The 20459-nt window shown below is 46.9% G+C and overlaps 1 protein-coding gene across 1 annotated transcript; it reads right to left on the bottom strand.

Moving 5' to 3' along the window:
- Positions 1-1468: 1468 nt before the first annotated feature.
- LOC114497805 (ATPase PAAT-like) lies at positions 1469-13920 on the bottom strand. The gene is made up of 6 exons (XM_028513722.2): positions 13597-13920; positions 12668-12871; positions 11825-11894; positions 9510-9716; positions 7884-8338; positions 1469-1724 (listed from the first exon to the last, which is right to left on the bottom strand). The coding sequence occupies exons 1-6, from the start codon at positions 13758-13760 to the stop codon at positions 1484-1486; spliced, it is 1341 nt and encodes a 446-aa protein (XP_028369523.1). The 5' UTR covers positions 13761-13920; the 3' UTR covers positions 1469-1483.
- Positions 13921-20459: the final 6539 nt, after the last annotated feature.

Genomic DNA, 20459 nt, shown 5'->3' with positions numbered 1-20459 from the left:
CTTACAGGAAGTTGTTGGAGAGATCCACAGAGTCCTAGAAGCCCATCCGCATGGGAATCAGCACCAGAAGAGTCCAATTTGCTTGTGGGTAGCGGGGGAAGTAACTGAAAGTTGGCTGAGAGCTGAGCAAGCAGCACTGTTCTCTCTCTGACCCCTCCCCCACATACAGCACCACAAGGCAGCTACATGGGTTGCCCTGCCCTCGTGAATACCTAAGGCCCTGCCCCTTACTAAGTAACAGGTGCACCAAAAAAGTATGGCCCAAATGAAAGAACAGATCAAAGCTCCAGAAAAAATACAACTAAGTGACGAAGAGATAGCCAGCCTATCAGAAGCACAATTCAAAGCACTGGTGATCAGGATGCTCACAGAAATGGCTGAGTATGGTTGCAAAATAGAGGAAAAAGTGAAGGCTATGAAAAGTGAAATAAAGGAAAATGCACAGGGAACCAACAGTGACAGGAAAGAAACTGCGACTCAAATCAACGGTTTGGAGAAGGAAGAAATGAACATTCAACCAGAACAGAATGAAGAAACAAGAATTCGGAAATAAGAGGAGAGGCTTAGGAGCCTATGGGACAACTTTAAACGTTCCAATATCTGAATCATAGCGGTGCCAGAAGGGGATGAGGAAGAGCAAGAAATTGAAAACTTATTTGAAAACATAATGAAGGAGAACGTCCCCGATTTGGCAAAGGAAATAAGACTTCCAAGGAGCTCATAGAGTCCCAAAGAAGTTTGGCCTAAGGAAGCACATGCCAAGACACATCATAATTACATTACCCAAGATTAAAGATAAGGAATCTTAAAAACAGCAAGCACCTACAAAGGAATTCCCATCAGACTGTCAGCTGATTTCTCAAAAGAAACCTTGCAGGCAAGGAGGGGCTGGAAAGAAGTATTCCAAGTCATGAAAGGCAGGGACCTACATCCAAGATCACTCTATCCAGCAAAGCTTTCATTTAGAATGGAAGGGCAGATAAAGTGCTTCCCAGATAAGGTCAAGTTAAAGGAGTTCATCATCACCAAGCCCATGTTATATGAAATGTTAAAGGGACTTATTTAAGAAAAAGAAGACCAAAAATATGAACAGCAAAATGACAAGAAACTCATAACTATCAACAACTGAACCTAAAAAAACCAACAACAACAAAAACAAACTGAGCAAACAACCAGGACAGGAAGAGCATCACAGAAATGGAGACCACACGGAGGGTTATCAGCAGGGAAAGGGGGGAATGGGACAACTGTAATAGAATAATCAATAAAATATATTAAAAAATAACTTATGGCCCGATCAGGTTCACTCGTAGTGCACAGCACTAGACTGACAACAACAAGGTCAGCCCAAAGGAACCCTGAGGTCGCTCACACAGGTAAGACGGTGAACCTCGATGACGCTGGAGGCGTGCTCTGGGCTGTCTGGGCGGGGCGCCGTGATAAACGCGTCGTGAAAGTCTGCAGCGCGCTGTGCCTGGGGCGCTCATCTCTCCCCGTTTGAGAGCCTCTCCCCAGAGTCGCAGAGCCTCAGGGGCAGCCCGGCGGGGGGCGGCGGGGAGCTGGGGCTCTGCAGCAAGTCCGCCAGCGCAGCGATCTTCCCCTCTATGTGCTCCTGGAGGGCGCGGACGCGCTGGTCGATGTGGTCCGTGAGTCTCTTCTCCAGCAGGTCCATACTTTTCGTGAGAATCTTTTCCAGGTAGGAGCAAACAGGCTGCTCGCCCATCCTAAAAATAGATTAAGAAATAATAATATAACAATTATCTCTAATATTGGAACAAAAACAACCAAACTATACAAGAGGCCAACATACACTGCTGAAATCTGTCATCACAGCTGTGCTCTGTCTCCCTATGACACTTCGAGTCCCAAATAGACATAGTAGCAACCACAAACCTGAATGCCCAAAGCATTACTTCTTTAATTCGGTAAACATTTAAGCACACCATTAAAATGAGAATATGGAATGAGGACAGAGTTTCTACCCTCAAAGAACAAGTCTTTACAAACGGTCTTTTTGATTCTGAGCTGGTCTGGCTGCATTATTCTTTAAGGTCTCCATGCACGCAGTGCTTCCTCAAGCAATTTCAAGTTGTGTCTTTTTTCAGCCCCACAGCCTTCCTAAAGGACTGGAAGGCTCCTCTCTAATTTGAAAACATTTAAAAATAAATGTAACTGGACTGGGCCAATAAAACACAGTAAAAAACATGCCCGTTTCTCAAGTTCACAATGGATGAACACGAGATCTGAATACCACGCCAGACAACGCTGGCATCTCCGTGGGTTTTTCAGGGGCTCCATGATCGAAATTACTTTTATGATAACCCTAATATATCATTTGAACTTACCATCCTCATACTCTCCCGAATGTACGGGGCATTTTCCAGAGGCTACACAACGTAAAATGTCTTTGCTCTGATGACTAACACAGAATGTGTGGGTGCCTCTTCTTCTGTTTCCTAGACTTTGCTAAGGTAGTAGGTTGTGGGTATCAATGTGTTTTCAGAGATTAACTCATTTTTTCTGACTACTTCCACTGTGGTCATACCAGACACTGGTATGCACACTACAGTGCAACATATTTGAGAATGCAACCAATAGCTGATGTAGATTCGCATACATTTATGTAAATTCTCGCTGAACTTCTTAAAACATTTTTCCATAAAAGTTACCTTACTATAGAATGGGTTTATTGCTATTTTTAAACAAATAAATATTTTATATAACCTACATAAATAAGGTTTCTTTAGAATCCTCAATTATTTTTAAGAGTGTAAAGATCATAAAGTCTGAGAACCACTACTCTAGAATATATGAAGATTTTGTACTTTATTTTCAAGTAAGTATAGATCCACAGGAAATTATAAAGCTACTAGAGTCCCCAGTACCCTTCTCACCCAGTGGTTCCAAGCGCCCTGCCTTTGGGACCTATCTACTCACCTTTCCTATCAAACCCAGGACACTGATGTTAGGACAGTGTGTGTGCCACTTTCTCACCTGTACATACATTCATGTGAACAGTGAAGATGTAAAACTATTCACAGTGAAGATGCAAAACTATTCCTTAACTACAAAGATCTTCCCCCGCCGACTCTTTAATGTCACATCCATTCCCCAAGTCCCCTCTGTCTATAATACCTGGTGACCTCTACCATGTTCTCGTCCCCATCATTTTATACAGGCAGACCTCGTTTCACGGTGCTTTGCTTTACTGTGCCTCACAGATGTTGCATTTTTTACAGATCAAAGGCAGAGCCTCTACCAGCAAAAAGATTACGACTCGCTGTGTTACCACACTCTCTTCACTGCAGTGGTCTGGGATGGAGCCCGCGACACCTCCGAGGCACGCCTACACAGATGGAACCATGCAGTGTGTGGCCTCCTGTCACTCGGCACAGTGCCCTTGAGAACCATCCAAACATTGTGGGTATCAACAGCTCATTCCTTTCAATTGCTGATTAGCATCCACGATATGGATATAGCACTGTTTGTTTAACCATTCAACTGTTTTAAGGCTTTTTGAGTGTTTCTAGTTTTGCACTATTACATACAAATAAAGCTTCTATGAATAACAATACACAGGTTTTGGTGCGATCATAAGCTTTTCATTTCTCTGAGATAAATGCCCAGGAGTACAAGGTCTGTCCAGAAAAAGTCCAGCCACTGTTAATATAACGAGAACGGTTTGTGTGACATCAGTGTAACCTGGCAGCCAAGGAGAGTGGACGGAACGGCACATCTGTGAACAATGACAACTTCACTGAACTAGTCAGCGGGGGTGGTAGATGCCATTGAGTGAGCATGTGCACTGTGTGGCTGTCGCATTCAAAATGACTGAGTAGAGCAAAGAATCTGCATCAGATTTTGTGGTAAGCTTGAACATTCCTCCACAGAAAGTATTCAGATGATTCAGAAGGCCGCAGCCATGGGCAACTGGTGACTGGCAGCTTCATCACGACAATGTGTCTGCTCACACATCACGTCTTGTGCAGTTTTTTGGTGAAACATGAAATCGCCCAGGTGACTCAGCGCCCCCTACAGCCCAGATTTAGCACCCTGCAACTTCTGGCTTTTCCCGCAAGTAAAATTAATTTTGAAAGGGAAGTGATTTCTGACTGTTGATGAGATTCTGAAAAATGCGATGGGGCAGCTGATGGTGAGTGGGAGAACCGTGTGAGGTCCCAAGGTGCCTACTTTGAAGGACACTGAGGCGTCATTGTCCTCAGTACAATGTCCTTTGTATCTTCTTTAATAAATGTCTCTATTTTTCCTATTACAAGGCTGGATACTTTCTAGACAGACCTCGTATGACTGTTGGGTCTCATGGTTAACTGTGTATTTCATTCTCAAGACACTGTAAAATAATTTTTAGACTGGCTGTGCCATTTACATCCCCACCAGCAACGTATGAGAGCTCAGACTCTCCACATCCTTGTCAGCATTTGGTGTTGTTACCGTTTTTTAAGCTTTCAGTCATCTGAATAACTTTTTTTTTTTAAATTTTTTTAAAGATTTTATTTATTTATTTTTAGGGAGGGAAGGAAGGGGGGGAGAGAGAGAGAGAGAGAGAGAGAGAGAGAGAGAGAGAGAGACATCAATGTGCGGTTGCTGGGGGTTATGGCCTGCAACCCGGGAATGTACCCTGGCTGGGAATCGAACCTGGGACACTTTGGTTCCCAGTCCGCGCTCAATCCACTGAGCTACGCCAGCCAGGGCTTGAATAACTTTGTAGTATCATCTTGCTGTGGTTTTTATTTGCATTTTCCTAGTAGCCAGGTGGTCAGCCTCGATCATCTGTTCATGGGCTTATCTGCTTCTTGTACATCCTCTCTGGTAAAGGTCTCTTTATGTCTTTTGTCCATGTTCCAGTTGGATTTTTTTTTTAATTTATAGAGTTTTGAGAGTTCTTTATACACAGGGTGGGGAGAAAAGGCTTACAGTTATAAGCACGTGAAACAGTTTATTCCTTTTTTAATCCTCAGCTGAGGATAGGTTTTTATTGATTTTAGAGAGAAAGGGAGGGAGAGAAACACTGATGTGAGAGAGAAGCATTAATTGGTGGCCTCACTTATGGGCCTTGACTGGCGATGGCACCCACAAACTTCTGGTGTACGGGGTGGTGCTCCAACGAGCCACCCATCCAGGACCACAGTTCATTCTTGAAGTATTATTTATTAATTATTGTATTATTTTCCAACTGTAAGCCTACTTTCGCCCCACCCTGTATTTTAAATATTTTATTTGTTGGACTTGTTATTTGCAAATATCTTCCCCCACTTTGTAGTTTATATTTTAGTCCTCTTAACAGGGTCTTTTACTGGGCTAAAGTTTTGTATTTTGACGGGTCCACTACAGCAAATTTTCAATTACCCTGCTTTTCGTGTCACTTCTAAGGAGGTGTTTCCAAGTCTCAGGCTCCCAAGATTTTCTCCCAAGTATGACTAGAGAAGTTTTATAGCTTTGTATCTTACATTGAAGCCCATGGTCCATTTTGATGGAGTTTTTGCATAAGGTATGAAGTTCAGGTCCCGGTTCCCAGTTCGCCTGTGGGACACCCAGCTGCTCCTGCACCGTGGGTCCCAGAGTCTGTCCTTGCCCCATGGAGCTGCTGCTGTGCGTTCATCGCTGACCCGCTGGCCATACCTGTGTGAGCTATTTCTGTGTTTTCTACTGTACTGATCCGTGTGTCTGTCCCTCGGCCAGTATCAGTCCTGAATATTGCAGCTATGTCTGGAAATCACTATGTCAAGTAGTGATTTCTCTCACTTTATTTTTTTCAAAATTATTCCAGCTATTCTAGTTCCTTTATCTTTCCATTTCCAAATTCTAGAATAATCTTATCTATGTTTACAAAACCTTTCTCAACTTTTTATAGAAATACATCAATTTGGGGAACACTGGTGTTTTTACTGTGCTGTCTTCAAATCCATGAATATGGCCCATCTCTCCATTTATTTAGGTCTTCTCTGATTCATTTCATCAGCATCTTCTAATTTACAATCTATAGATCCTGCATATATTTTGTTGAGTTTTGATATATTTTTAATTACTTCTATAGTTATATATTTTCTATGGATTTATATGTATTGTTATGAATCTCATTTTCTTTAGAACGATCTCATTTTGGTATCAGGATATACTGGCTTTGTAAAATGAATTGAGAAGTCTTCCCTCCTCTTCTGCTTTTTGGAAGTGTATAAATTTAATGTTCTTTAAATGTCTGGTAGAATTCTTCACTGGAACCACCTGGACCTGGATGTTTCTTTCCATGCGCTTCCCAACCACGAATCCAGCACTTTCGGTGGTTATGGGACTGCCTCACACTGTTTATATGTTTCATCTTGGTTGAGTTTGGCAGTTTGTGGGTTTTGAGGGCTTAATCCATTTCTTCTAAATTGTCACTTATGAGCACAGAGTAACTTGCAATATTCCCTTACCATTTTGATGGCCCGAGAACTTGCAGGGATATTTCGTGTTACATTTGTGATGTTGGTGATTCCTGTCGTCTTTGCCAGACTTGTTAGTCAGCCCTATGAGAAGTGTATCGATTTCACTGAAATTTTTAAAGAACCAGCATTTTGCTTGATTTTCTTTGTAGTTTCCATTGTATATTTTGTTGACGTCTACTGTGTCATTTCTTTATTGCAGTTTATTTTGGGTTTATTGTGTTGGGCTTTTAAATTAAAAATTCAATTTGATGGATGGTTACAGGGCTATTCTGACCATTACTTCATCTTGGCTGAGTGTTTTAGTTTCGTGTCATTGAGACCTCCCCCGTCTTATAACGCCAGCGTTTAGTGCCCTAAACATCCTCCTCAGCACTTGCAGCTGCACCCTCAAAAGTCTGATCTGTTGTATTTTCATTAATTACCATGTGTTTTTTAAAATGTCTGTTGGGATTTCCTTCTTGAACCATAGATTATTTAGAAGTATGTTATTTAATCTCCAAATGTTTGATAATTTTCTTGTCTTTTCATCCATTTCTAGTTGGATTGGATTAATTTATGGTCAGAGACCATACTTTGTAGGATTTCAATCCTTTTAATTTTGGTTTACTTTATAAGATATAATCTACCTTTGTGAATCTTCCATGGACACTTGGAAAAAATGTGTTTCCTGCTCCTGTCAGTGGGGTCTTCTTTAAATGCCAATTAGATCCCGCTGGCAGGTAGTATTATTTAGTTCCAAACCATTGCTGCTACCTCATTTTCAGATGAAAACTCTAAAACAAGGGACATTAAAGAGTGTGGCAAAGTGGTTAAGCCAAAACTATGGCCAGAGTCCTAACTCCTGTCTAGAACACTATTTGCATATGCTATGTTTCTGTGAAGGATAGGGAGTATACGGAATACTTACGTATCTCTTACATATATGCTGCCAAAACATGGGATTATAAAATCAGGGGATAAGAGACTGTTTACTATGAATAAAGGTCATCCTAATATAGTTTTGATTATTCCAAAATTAGCCTAAGTCAAACATGGTCTAAATAGAAAAATCTGCTACGATGGCATGCCAACATACCCAGCCAAAGGAGTACAAATGAAAACAATGCAAAGGTTATGAAGCCACAGCTATTCTCTCCAGTTATTTGATGCAAATAACTTTCCACTCCAGCCTCCATCTGACGGTTGTAACCCTTTCACAACAACCCCCGAGAAGTCTGGAACACCTCTACTTCCACACACCTCTTTCAAAGCAACCAAGTTCACTTTGTGTAGTGGTTATTCCTTATAAGTCTGTTAATGGTAAAATGTAAAACTCCTGAAAGTATTTTTGGAAACTCATTCAGTACTCAGGCAGTGCTCCCGAGACAGATCTCTTCCCTTCCGTTCATTCCCTATCTACCAAATCTAAACTACGTTTGTCTCAAAACAGACACTTACGCCACAGCAGCGACGCCGTCACTGGGCCTGGAGACGGCGCCCGGCCGCTCGGCCTTCTGGCCCGCACGGAGCCCGTTCACGTGGCTGCACAGACTCTGCAGAAGAGGCAGCAGCTCCGAGCTGGGCGCACCCGAGCGGTCACTTGCTTTCTTCAGGAGGAGAGAAGACACCGCGTCCTTCAGATCACCCTCGGGAAGAGAACGGTTCGGCGGCACAGCCGTACACTCTCTGAGGTCTGTAACGGGTCCTCCAGCGGCTGGCTGGGTGCTGCGGTCAGTGTGAGCTTCGGAGCCGCCGGTCACGTGTCCAGGAGTCAACCCGGCTCTGAAGGGAGAAGGTGCGGAGGGTGACCCGTCCCAGGCTGCCGACGGGGACAATGCCTGCAGGCCCATCATTCGCGTGAACGCAGTCTTTCCCAAAACCGACTGAAGCTGCTCTCCGATGGAAATGCAGTTCTAAGCCAAGGAAACAAGTAAACGTTACTAGCAATAACGATGACGGCTGCCTTTGGGGGTAGTTTAGAGTCAGGCAATGCGCATTCTTTCATGTGATCCTCAACACAGCCACTGGAAGTGCGCTACCATTCCTCTCCAGTATTAAGTGTCCCTGTCCTCTGCTAGGGGGACACCTCCCGAGCCCTCCCTCCACTCCGCCACCCCCAACCTGTGTGCCTGAGGCTCACCACACCCCCCACCCATGTTATTTATTCACATCCGATAGTCAGTGTCCCACCACGAAATGCTTTCTTTCCCAAGCAGTCTCCTCTCTCGGGTGCCACGTGTATGACTGGTGTCATCATCTCAAAACAGCAGTTTCACGGCTCACACTCTCCTTCTCACCCACGACACCAACACCCAGTGAGCTGTCAAGCCCTCTGGGCCCATCATGCTGGCAGCTCACAGCCCAGCACCACGCTGCTGTGTCCGACCCTCACGAACCCTCGTGGGGACGAGGGAGTAGCGGGCAGCTGCCCTCCTTGCCGCCTCACCCTGGACGGCGCCGCCCCTCCTCTGGCTCTCACCCTGCACACAGCGGGGACCAGCGCGTCTTTGAAAGGCAAGGCGAAAACCCCTCCAGACTTCAACATCAGCACCCAAAGCCCCGCCCCAGGCCTGATCCACTTGAAACCTCCCCTGTCACTTCTTTCTCCACTTCCACGAACGTATATCCACGTCCCAGCTATGTCCTGCTCCCTTTCATACTGAAGACTTCACGCATCCTGTTTTCTGCCTGTGAAACTGCGTCCCTCCAACTCTGCTCACCTGATCCCAGCCTTCTCCTTTAAAGGCCTAGAAAATAAGACTATGAAGACCCTGAAAGACACGATACAGAAAACTGATCTTTAAATCTTCCCAAGTGCTCAAAACGTGCCTCAGTCCCTGAGACAGGGGCAGCAGAGACTGGCTGAAAGAGTGAGTGTCTCAATTCATGAAACATTGTGAAGATCTGTAACAAAAATATTTTGTAAGACAGTGGGTCTACAAAAGGCCATTTTTACAGAAGTAAACTGATAATAGGCAAATCAATAATAAAAGGTCAAAGAAAAAAATTAAGTTTGTACATATTATAAAAAGCCATGAATTTTGGAAAATTTTGGCATCCAGGAAAAAACCCCCTCCCGCTCACCTGCTGCTGGGAGCTGACCATGCTCATCAGCTGCTGAGCTCCGGGTGACAAGGTGGACCCCACGGACCGCACGATGGTCTGGACCCGCTGCAGGTCCACCCCCGCGCCCACCGCGGGAGAGCGTGCCGCAGAGCGTGCTGAGGCCGGCCCCACGTGCACCACGACTCTGCTGACCAGCACACGCTGCTTTTCCCCGAAGGACAGCAACTGTCGTAAAACAAGAAGTTCCAGGAAAAATAATATTAAGTAATAATCACTACTTAAGGTTAATTTTTTTTGGTACAAGCTAGCAGTAGTGAAGTATTTGGAAAAGCAAATATAAACTTCAAATGCATTTTCATGTTAAAGTGCTCCCTAAAATTGTGAAGGTCAGCACTTCAAATTTATTACGAGGCTAGAAAAACTATTTATGTAAAAGAATGTTATTTTCAAGCTGAAAAAATATATATTACACAAAAAGGGTAAATAAAATTTCATTTTCTTAATTTAAGGAATAAAAATAAACTATTTCAAAAAGATAACACACCACGGCTAGCTCCAATTTAATACAAAATAAGAATATTCAGAAGACCTTGCAATGTATGTCTTAAAATCCTAAATATAAGCCAGTGTTTCACGATGTAGAATTCCAAGTGAAAGTCAGGATGTTCTGGCATTACCTGCTGGCTCTCACATGGAAAAGATGAGGTCAAGGGCGATTTTCTCATTTGTCAAAGGGTTACCCAATTAGCAGAAGTCAGGCCTGGAACTTCGCTCTTCTGGCTTCTATGGCAGTGTTCAAAAATGTGCCTCAGTAACTACTATTTTTAACTTTCCCTTACCAGTGCCCCCGAACAAGCTTTAGTAGGTTTAGAATTTCCCTAAATGAAATGACCCTTTGCGCTGCCAGGCACTTTCCTAGAACAGTTACAAAAATACTTCCCTTCAGTGGCACATGGATCCACCCGTGTGTAACTTGAAGACACAGGTCAATCCATGATCCAAACACTCTTGAGTGTGGTGCCAAAGAGGTGCCTGTCCTCGCTAACTAAGGAACCTCCCCATTAAATGTACACTCCACCTCCCAACCTCCGTGCTGTCCCGTGTCTGCTTTTCAATCCCCACACCTTTCCTTCCCACTGAGTATCGCACAGATTTTCCTCTTTGAGTTGGCCTACTGTCTGTCTCACCCACTCAGCAACATGAGGGCAGTCATTCCAGCTTATTGCATTACTGCTAACAACTATATGCTTACTATCATATTTGTCATCGGTAGGCACTCAAATATTTGTTGAATACTTCATATTGAATGAATCACTTTATTTACATAAATTTGGAAGCTATTCCTATATACTATCTAAAACAGCATCTTGGAATAATCAGTTCTGTGAATATACTACCTGCCTGCTTTTACGGAGATATATTATAGTTCACATGCCAACAATCAACCATTTAAAGCGTACGCTTTAGTACACTTCAGTATATGAGGATATTCAGAGTTGTGTAACCATCACCACAATTTTAGAGCACTGCCCCAAAGGCAACCCTACGTCATTGGCATTCACTCCCCATCCCCCGCAGCCCGACTCCTACCCTCCAGCCCTTGACAACAACTGATTGAGTTTCAGTCTCTCTGGATTTGCCTATTCTGGCTGTTTCATACACCTATGGAATCATACAACATGTTGTCCTTTGTGACTGACTTCTTTTATTTTCAAGGTTCATCCATGCTTGTAGTAGGCAGCAGTAGTTCATCGATTTTTATCACTGAGCACTTTTCCATTTCACGGGTGTACCATATTTTGTTTACACATTCGCTAGGTGATGAACATCTGGGCTGTTTCTACCTTTTGGCTATCAGAAGTGATGATGCTATGAACATTCACATACACAGGAAGGATTTATTATTTTTAGCACTCTAATTCATCCATGAATTGGTTCCAAAGAGATAAAGAGATCTGCCCAGTGTCACTCAGCTAGTATGTAACAAAGCAGAATTAATATTCTGGGCTTATGACGTCCAGCTCAGAACCCTTTCTCCAGATTTCAGGCACATCACAAAAGTTCACCTCGACGTATTTTTTATACTCAAGACAGCAGTCGAAACTCTTTCAGCTTCTAGATGCTCTTCTCTATAACTTCTCTAATTCCCTTTTTTAATACATATATATAATGGAGCCAAAACTGGCTTGTGGTATCTTAACAGTATAGTTTTATATAAAGGTAACCTACAACAAAGTTGGATTAATTGTATTACCAAACCAACAGAAAATAAGTACAAATTATACAAAAGCATTTGCAGCTGTCAAATTAGTTAACATTTAGTGATGACTTACCTTGATTTTACAAGCAAGAGTGGGAGACTCCAATTTTAAATACTTCTTGTAGAAAATAATTTCATGGTCACTAAAAATAAAATAGGATTTAAATTATTTTCACTTTTATTATCATTTTTAGTAGCTACCCTTAAAGACAAACAGTTTCTAGGCCCTTACTCAAACCCCGAGATTCAATCTGTGTGGCAAGGGACGAAGAGTTAGGGGTCCCTATGCGAGCGGCTTGGTGATAAGCACTATGCCTGCTCTTTCCACCTTAGTGGGAGGATTAAATGAGATGATGTATATAAAACCATGCGGCACAGAGCATATTGTAAGGCTCAATAAATGTACCTTTTAGTTTCCATATGCACAATACATAAAATAGTCCGTATTTTGACTTATGCTAAGGAGAGGTTAGGGTAGATACTTTGTGTAAGAGCCTAAAGGAAAAACATCAAATTGTAACAGGATGGATCACGGATTAAATAGGCTGATGTGGCGCAGCCTTGGGCCTGTGTGACGCATGTAATGTCTTCCTTCCAAAAGAGTTGTGTTGAAAGCCAGGCAGCGGCAACAAGAGCCCCACTCCAGGCCGTCTATACAGTGTGACTGACTAGTACAACCCTCCCGTCACTCCCCCTCTCTTAGCTCTACACTTCCCTACTTATGAAAATAAGAAAGCTGATCCAGACCATCTTAAGATGCCTTAAAGGTCTAAAGTTCTATCCTGCTGTGGTGTTTTGTCTTCTCCCCCTAACCTAACGCCTGGCACCAATGTCAGACAATCAATGCACCCTGCAAAGCGGAGGAAAAGAAACCCACCACTCCGGAAGAACACGGGCACACGCGGGAGCCACACACCTGTTCTCCAGAGCATCGGGAACAGTCTTGCCCCGACTGGTCCCACTGTACTCCTCTGCTACGTACACCTCCATGTTTCTCGCCGAACTTAAAACGCCAACAGAAACGATTTCTTCCCCTGCCTCAGGGTCACAGCGCAGGTAAAGGAAGCAGGGGGTTTCCTCTGGGCTGTTCGGGCTCCTTTTCAAAATCACCGGGTCCTGGCTGGAAAGAACACAAGAATATTATACAGCATAGTCCTCCGAACTCTGTTACTAACCCACTTACTATACTGTATTTCTTGTATTTGCTGCCATTTGCCTTTGGGGTTCACGCACCTTCCCAAGCCCCCAACAAATGCTCAATACAAATCCATCAAGAAATGGGCATCAGGGCTTGCCCCTACGTTTCCCCTTGATCATCGACATCGTACTCAATCCCCTGTTATTGCTTCTCATTTAATTTAAAGTTCAGCAGACACCAGTTCTGTGCATAAGAGTGGGAAGCACCATACGATAAAAGACAGAGTGTATCTTTTGCAAAAATTAAGAGAATGAAGATTCTCAACTGTTGACACTTTTTAACGCTTTTGGTTGACAGGAGCTTTCTGTTTACTTGGGGATAGAGGCGGACTCCGGTTGTGACAGGTACACTCATGGGCTGACCTGACGGATTTACCCGCCTGTGTGTCAAATGCCTTTTCTGGGTCACCTGCCCAGAAGCCCCTGCGGCCGACACTGACGCCGAGCAGTCGCCCCGGCCCTGCAGCCACCCAGGCCCTGCCCCTCACCCACGCCGTCCCTGGCTCCCCGCACTGACCGCTCACCACCTCCGCTCCGGGATCCCGGGCCCAGGCCCTCTCCCCTCACTGCCCTGGCCTCCCCTCACAGCGCCCCCAGCAGCGTGGCTGTCACCGAGCAGCCAGCCCGGTCCCCGCCCGCCAGGCGCACCCTGGGGCAGGCGGCGCCAGCAGCTCATCCCATTCGGAGTCCGGGGCGCCGACACCAGCTCCGGTGACAAGGAGGCTCTGGTCCAGGGCCCCGCCTGTGGCATCCCAGGAAGAGGCCAGCGACGGGCAGTGGGTCCACAGCCCACCCTCAGTGTCGGTCGCCATTCGGCCACCTCCAGGCCAGGACACCCCCGGAACCTGTCTCCCGGAGCTGGAGCTTCCGCCGGGGCGGAGGGGAGGTGATCAAGCCGAGCCACTTCCGGCTCGTCCGGCTTTAAACCCAGGAGCCGCGGCCTCCTGCTCCTGCGGGAAAGGAGCCCGGTGCGGCCGAGACGCATGCGCATGCGCGAGCCGGGCCGTATTTGGCAACTGGATTCAAAACCTGCCGGGAGACCCCATGGGGGGGGGGGGGTGGAGCATGCGCACTGACAGCACCTGTGTCCCACCGCGGGAGCTGTGCGCAGGCGCGATGCGCTGGGAGCAGGACCCGGTCATCCTTTCTACTTTGCCCCGGGAAAAAGGACGGGTGATGGACACAGTTGCCGGGCGGCCCGGGAGGGCTGATCTAAGGAGGAGAGTGCGTGCTCAGGTGGTCGTGCTGTCGCGGCCCCACAGCACCTGAGGACTTGGCAGCCTCCCCCGGAGTGGGCGGCCGGGCAGCCCGACTACTGCAGCGGAGCGCGCGGCGGCCCGGGGCCCGGGCGTGGAGCTGGCGTTTTCTCTTTTTACTCTCCCTCCTCTGCCCACACACCCTCCCCCCCTAGTCGGTGGTGAGGTGGGAGGCGGCGGTGCGGCGTGAGCAGGCGGAGGCTTGGCCGGATCCCGGGGCGGCACTGGGGCGATGGTGTCCGAGGAAGCTTTGGGGCGCGCCGGGACGGGTCAAGCCCGTCTCCATCGTAGCCGTGGGCCCAGGCAGTGGCGCCGGAGCGTGGAGGTCCGAGCGCTCAGGCTGCAGGAACGCGGAGGCCCGGAGCCAAAGGAGGGACCGCACCGGTGGTCTGCACCCCTGGTCTCGGCCGAGCGAGCAGGACCGGGGGAGGGGTCTCTGGTGAAGTAGAGTCCGAGCTGGGGCCGGAAGGGTCTGCAAAAGCTGGAGAAGATGGGACTTTCCGGGTGCCCCGCGGGAAGGGAGGTGCATGTTGTCACCCTCATCTCAGTCTGGGCCGCCCTCCCGCTCCCCCCGCCCCCCCCCCCCACTTCCCTGCCGCTGATGCCTGATGGCCGCCTACCCTCCGCTTGTTCACAGACGCCCCACGCAGCTCTTGATCTGCTCCTTCTGCGACCGGCCTCACCACCTTCTCTGTCCTCCATTCTGTGGGTGGATTTTATGAGGGCCATCAACCCAAGCTGGGAAAAAGGTCTCCGTCTCTATTTCTGCTCACCCCGCACTGAAGTTTTACAAGTCAGTCATCAGTATAAAATAGCAGACCCCAGCAGGATCGCCAGCCCCTGGGAACTTGTCGCTAAAATTAACCCCTGACGTTTTCACACCGCATTAGTGTGCTTGCCGTTATCTTAAAACTTGATCAAAACTTCAAAAGTGTAGCCATTAGACTACCTCCACGACTTTTAGGAGACGGTTGTCTTAAGGTATAATTAACCTTACAGCAAGAGTCACAATTTTTAGGAAAGAATCCCTTGTCCTTTGACAAATGCACGTAGTTCCACAGTGAACCCCGGTGTGGATAGGCTGTGCGATTCGTGCGTGGGAGCCTGCGTCCTGCCCGTGCCCGGGCACCGCGTCTGTTTGTAAAGAAGCACGGATACCACTCTTATACATTTTTGGTTTCGAAAATATGTTGTGCTTGTATTTCAGTCTTCTCGATTTCCTTTGTAATCCTATGTATTTTATGTTGCATACTTCAATGTGTGACTCGGAAAAGGGTCCACAGGCGTCATCAGACTGTGTCTTGTCCATGACACAAAGGAACATCATTGGCTTCTGTCACTGCCCGTTTTCCCACTGGCCAGCCCAGAGCAGGGCACCACACGGGCACCTTTCGGCCTGCAGGGACGGGCTGGTTAGTCAGCGCCAGGTCCGGAAGCGGCAGAATGGCGCCGAGTTTGCAGTTTGCTCTCCTGGATTTATTTTAGCCTCATTGTGTATTTATACAACAGTTGGGGGAGGGAGGAATTGGATAGGAATTGGGCTTCAACATACACATTTGCTGGGGCGGTGATACACCATTCAGCCCATAACAAACCTTACTGGCAATGGAGCCCCTTTGTCATTTGCAATACAAATTAGTTGTCAGATAAAGGAACTCTTCTTCCATGGCTCCCCTGAGGCTCTCTCTTACAGTTCCCTTGCCCAGGTATTGGTCTTGGAAGGTAAGTAATTTAAATGGGCTATTTGCCTCTAACCTACGGTGAAGGAAACTTGAGCATCTCCCCAGATCCTCCTTCCTTTCCCGCACTGCCACTGCCACTGCCACATCGTTCAGGTTAGCGCCATGCTCTGCGTCAGCCACAGCAGCCCAGAATTTGGGTTTTCTGCTCATTCTGACAAGACCTCTCCAGGTGCTTTCAGAGGAGACATTTCCAAAGTTGTGTCAAGGAAAAAAACCGCAAGGGCTGACAAACTGAAATTCTTAATCTACCTGTCACTTACACCTGTTCCTCAACTTGGGCCTCCAGGGAAACATCGGCGCCAGCCGTTCATAGATTTCTGTGAGAATGTAGCAGCTGCACGACTTCATTAGCAGTTTCAAAAGAGGATGCGTTCCTCCTTCTCCCTCATTCACAAATGGTTTACAGGCAGACCCGTAACTGTTTAGCTGATAATCTGAATACCTAGGATGTGGTAGGCACAAGTAATGACTTGTGGAATCAAATGGACATTCTTGCTTTCTCTACTGTTACGATTATAAATGAGTTGGCATCATTGGACTTTTTAAATGTAATCCTCATCCAAGGACAGTTTTTCATTGCTTTTTAGAGAGAAAGGAAGGGAGAGAAACATCCATGGGAGAGAGAAGCATCAATTGGTTGCTTCCCGTAAGCACCTGGCCTGGGATCTTATGTGCTGGGACTGGGGATGGGACCTGCAACCTAAATATGTGCCCCTACAGGGAATCGAACCCTCAACCTTTTGGTTATAGGATGATGCTCCAACCAACTGAGCCACACTGGTCAGGACATCATTGAATCTTTTTTTTTTAAGATTATTTATTTATTTTTAGAGAGGGAAGGGAGGGAGAAAGAGAGAGAGAGAGAAACATCAATGTGTGGTTGCTGGGGGCTGTGGCCTGCAACCCAAGCATGTGCCCTGACTGGGAATCGAACCTGTGATACTTTGGTTCACAGCCCGCGCTCAATCCACTGAGCTACACCAGCCAGGGCGACATCATTGAATCTTTAAATCAGTTCTTCCCCAAGAATGCCAAATCTTAAAAAGACTGGCCTGGATGAAAGTGGATAGCGTAGTGCTGTCAAGAACACATAAGACAAGGTGAAATCTGACTAATTTTGCTGGTGAAAATACAACAATCTACTTCTAGATTCATACAGTTTATTACCTATACAGTGAAAGGGAAATTAGGCAAAAACTGGTCCCACACCCTAAACTGGATGATACCAAAACAAAAGGGGCTGGATGACCTCCGTGCACATTGGAATATTTTGATGCTGAGAAGCATCCCCAGGCTGTAAAGAGGGGTCCCAGGGTTGTGTCCGGACAGGCTGAATAGAGAACTGAGACTTACCTCTGGGCTCTAGCACCCCTGCCCCTCCACTGAGGTGTCAGTGGAGACCGCGGGGAGTCTGGGCTTCCATGCTGACCTGGTGGCAGTGAGGCACCGTTCCCCCTAACTCAGTGGTCTCGGGGGAGGCTTAGTTGAGATTCAGGACCGCCACCATCACCCAGGGGCAACAAGGCCATTTCCACTGTGGTGTCAGTGAACAAAGCATGAGAGGTTTTTATTCTTGCATTCTCAACCATAAGAACTTAGTTCAGCTTTGTCTATCTTAATTGGCTAGTCTATCATTTGCCCCAGATGTTATCCACTCTTTCAAGTAGCCATGAGGTTAAAGCAATAGCCTGTAATTGTTTTTGTCCAAGTTCCCCGAGAAGAAGACTTTTTTTCACTGGGTAGACTCCACATGAGGTCAAATACAGATAGCTTTGCAAGTGAGGTCTCCCAGGTAACCAGCAGACAGGTCAGGTAATGAACTTCCTTTGGAAATTCCTTTGCCAAGATTTTTTTTAAGATTTTATATATTTATTTTTAGAGAGGGAAGGGAGGGAGAAAGAGAGAGGGAGAGAGAAACATCAATATGTGGTTGTTGGAGGCCATGGCCTACAACCCAGGCATGTGCCCTGACTGGGAATCGAACCTGCGACACTTTGGTTCACAGCCCGCGCTCAATCCACTGAGCTACGCCAGCCAGGGCTGCCAAGTTTTTTATTTTTATTTTTTTATTGCTTTTACAGAGGAGAGAATTTTCAGAGTTCTTATGCCACCATTTTTATCGATATCTCCACTGCTTTCCACAGTCTCAGCCAGGGTTTGGCCAGAGCAGCAAAGAATAACCTCTGTAGTTAAAATAATTCCCTTATTTAATTGAGCCAGCTGTGTTAGGTGTGAGCACCTTGAAATCATAGAAATCTGATTTAGAACAGGTATCTTATTCATATTACTTTTTGAAATCTTTTTTGTCTGAACCGTAACATATGACAATATTCTGAAGCCAGTGTATCTGTAGTGAATCCTGTTACGTGGCTATAACTATATATATTATTCCATTGTGTGGCTAAAACAAAGTCTCATCAGTCTTTCATGATTGAACTTTCAGATATGTGAGTCTTTTTAGGCATTTGTCTCTCCACATTATTGTCCTTTTACTGTGAACCCCAATTTCCTTTTGGTGAACAGTCAAACCTGAAAAGGTTCCCTGAAGGACACAGACCCGGAAAAAGGTGAGGCTGAGACTCAGCGGTATAAAATAGCCCTAGGCCAATCATACCTGCACTGGAGCTGGCTTACCTCTGCCTGGAATGGAATTCAGAACTCCACGGAGCAGAGCTGGTGTCCCGGGTGCTGATGTCACACAGCCCGCAGCCTGATGAGCCTACCAGCTGGAGCCAGGGGGTGGCCGTCCCTTCTGCCAGCTCCGGTGGGACTGCGCTCCCAACCGGAGCTCTGCGAACTTCCACTCAGTCACTCCTAACGAGCCTAATTATTGTTTTCTTTCGCAAGTAAACGTTGGAGAAGTGCCTGACAAGATGTACTGCGGTTCCCTAAAGTTTATTTTAATTGTCATTGTGTTTAACTCTCGGCATTGGTCCAGCTGCGAAGCCTCGGACGGTAAGTTCGCCTCTGCAGAGGGTCGTCTCGTCCTTCCCGGCTGACTTGGACCTAGTCCCTGGGAGTGAGGTCAAGCAAGCTGCTTTTTCCCGACAAACTGGATTTCCTGGAAGGATGTAGGATTTAGGATTCAGTTGTCAGTGGGAGAAGTGAAAACTTATTTCCTACAACAAGTATTACGAAACGGATTTGTGTATTTTCACTGTTGTTGAACATTGTGACAAAGTTATTTTCTTACTCATTGTCACAGAAGATTTTTAAGTGTGATACACAGTTAATTCTTACTCCACAAGTGAACATATTTCATGAGGCCGAGGCGTTTGGGAGGAAAACCACTCCCCCCCTAACCAACAGGCTTGGGTACAGGCTTGCTGGTCCCTTCCGGCTGCAGGTGACTGCCTGTGACTCGGAGAGAAGGTTCTTCCCACTTCCCTTCCTTCTCTCTGGATTTTGCATTCGTTACATCTCGTTCATAAATAAGCCCTCATCTCCATAAGCCTCCTGGGCCTCCCTGGGAAGGTTGGCTTGTGTTTTACACACATAAGCCTCTATGGTTTGGGGTTGATTCCTCCTCCACCGGAAGAAGCCGATTGAGGTTGCTGTGTGCTGGTGCGGGGAGGGAAGCTGTAGTCACCGCTTGCCTGCACTTCTCTGCCTAGGTAAAACTGCGTCTTCTCAAATCAACTCGATATTGATGCTCTGCATTGGTGCCGGTATCCTGGTGGCTATGCTCCTGTTGATAGGTGTTGTCTTCTCCCTTTACTTCAAAGTGTCCCAGGCGTTGAAGTGAGTGACGTGGGTAAGAGTGATTAAGACCCCTCCCATGGGACCCCTGAGGCTCTCTGCTGGAGCAGGGCCACTCCTTGCCCTGGGGCCACACCCTGGCTGAGGTCAGGAGCAGAGGGTAAGTCTGAAAAGGCAAAGGCCGGTGAGCACAGGACCTTGGCTTCTTCCCCTCCTGGCTTGGGTTTGTGAGCTCACAGGTGAGAGTTCTCAGCCCAGCCAGCAGGTGGCTCTGCGTGTCAGTGCTCCCTGCTGTCACCTGACCCCGTGGAGTGCACCCTCAGCTGTGGGACTCAGCTCAGGGGTGGCCCTCCCTGTGCCCCAGGCCCTGCAGACTGCGGGTGGGCTGCGTCCCTGAGTGTCTGCCTCCCGTTCACGCAGAGGGCAGGCTGAGCCGGCCTCCCCGGGCCTGAGCCGGGGGCTCTCACCCTGTTCCCTCACTCATTGCCCACGGCCTTGGGGACAATGACGTGGGCCTGTGAGACTGTGTGAAGATCCTGGGAGATGCCTGAAAAGGAGTGTAGACCGGACAAGTAATCGAATTTTGGGGAGAGGACGCCTCAAATATGGGAGAGATTTGTTGTCAGAAGAAGTGCTGTTCCCATTCTAGGGGAGGTCAGCCTGTTACCTGTGAGCTAGGAGGTACCTTCCAGAACCTGGGGAGCAGCTGACTGTGGCCCCTTCCCCATCATGCTCTGCACTGAGCGGGCCTGCAGTTACCAGCTGGGCGGCCCACAGCCAGTAAGGGAGAGCTGGAACTCACTCTCCCTTACTT

This window comes from Phyllostomus discolor, chromosome 5 (genome assembly GCF_004126475.2).
Source record: "Phyllostomus discolor isolate MPI-MPIP mPhyDis1 chromosome 5, mPhyDis1.pri.v3, whole genome shotgun sequence".
NCBI classification, from domain to species: Eukaryota; Metazoa; Chordata; class Mammalia; order Chiroptera; family Phyllostomidae; genus Phyllostomus; species Phyllostomus discolor.
The sequence above is the reverse complement of the archived record's forward strand: the minus strand, read 5'-3'. Positions and strand labels throughout refer to the sequence as shown.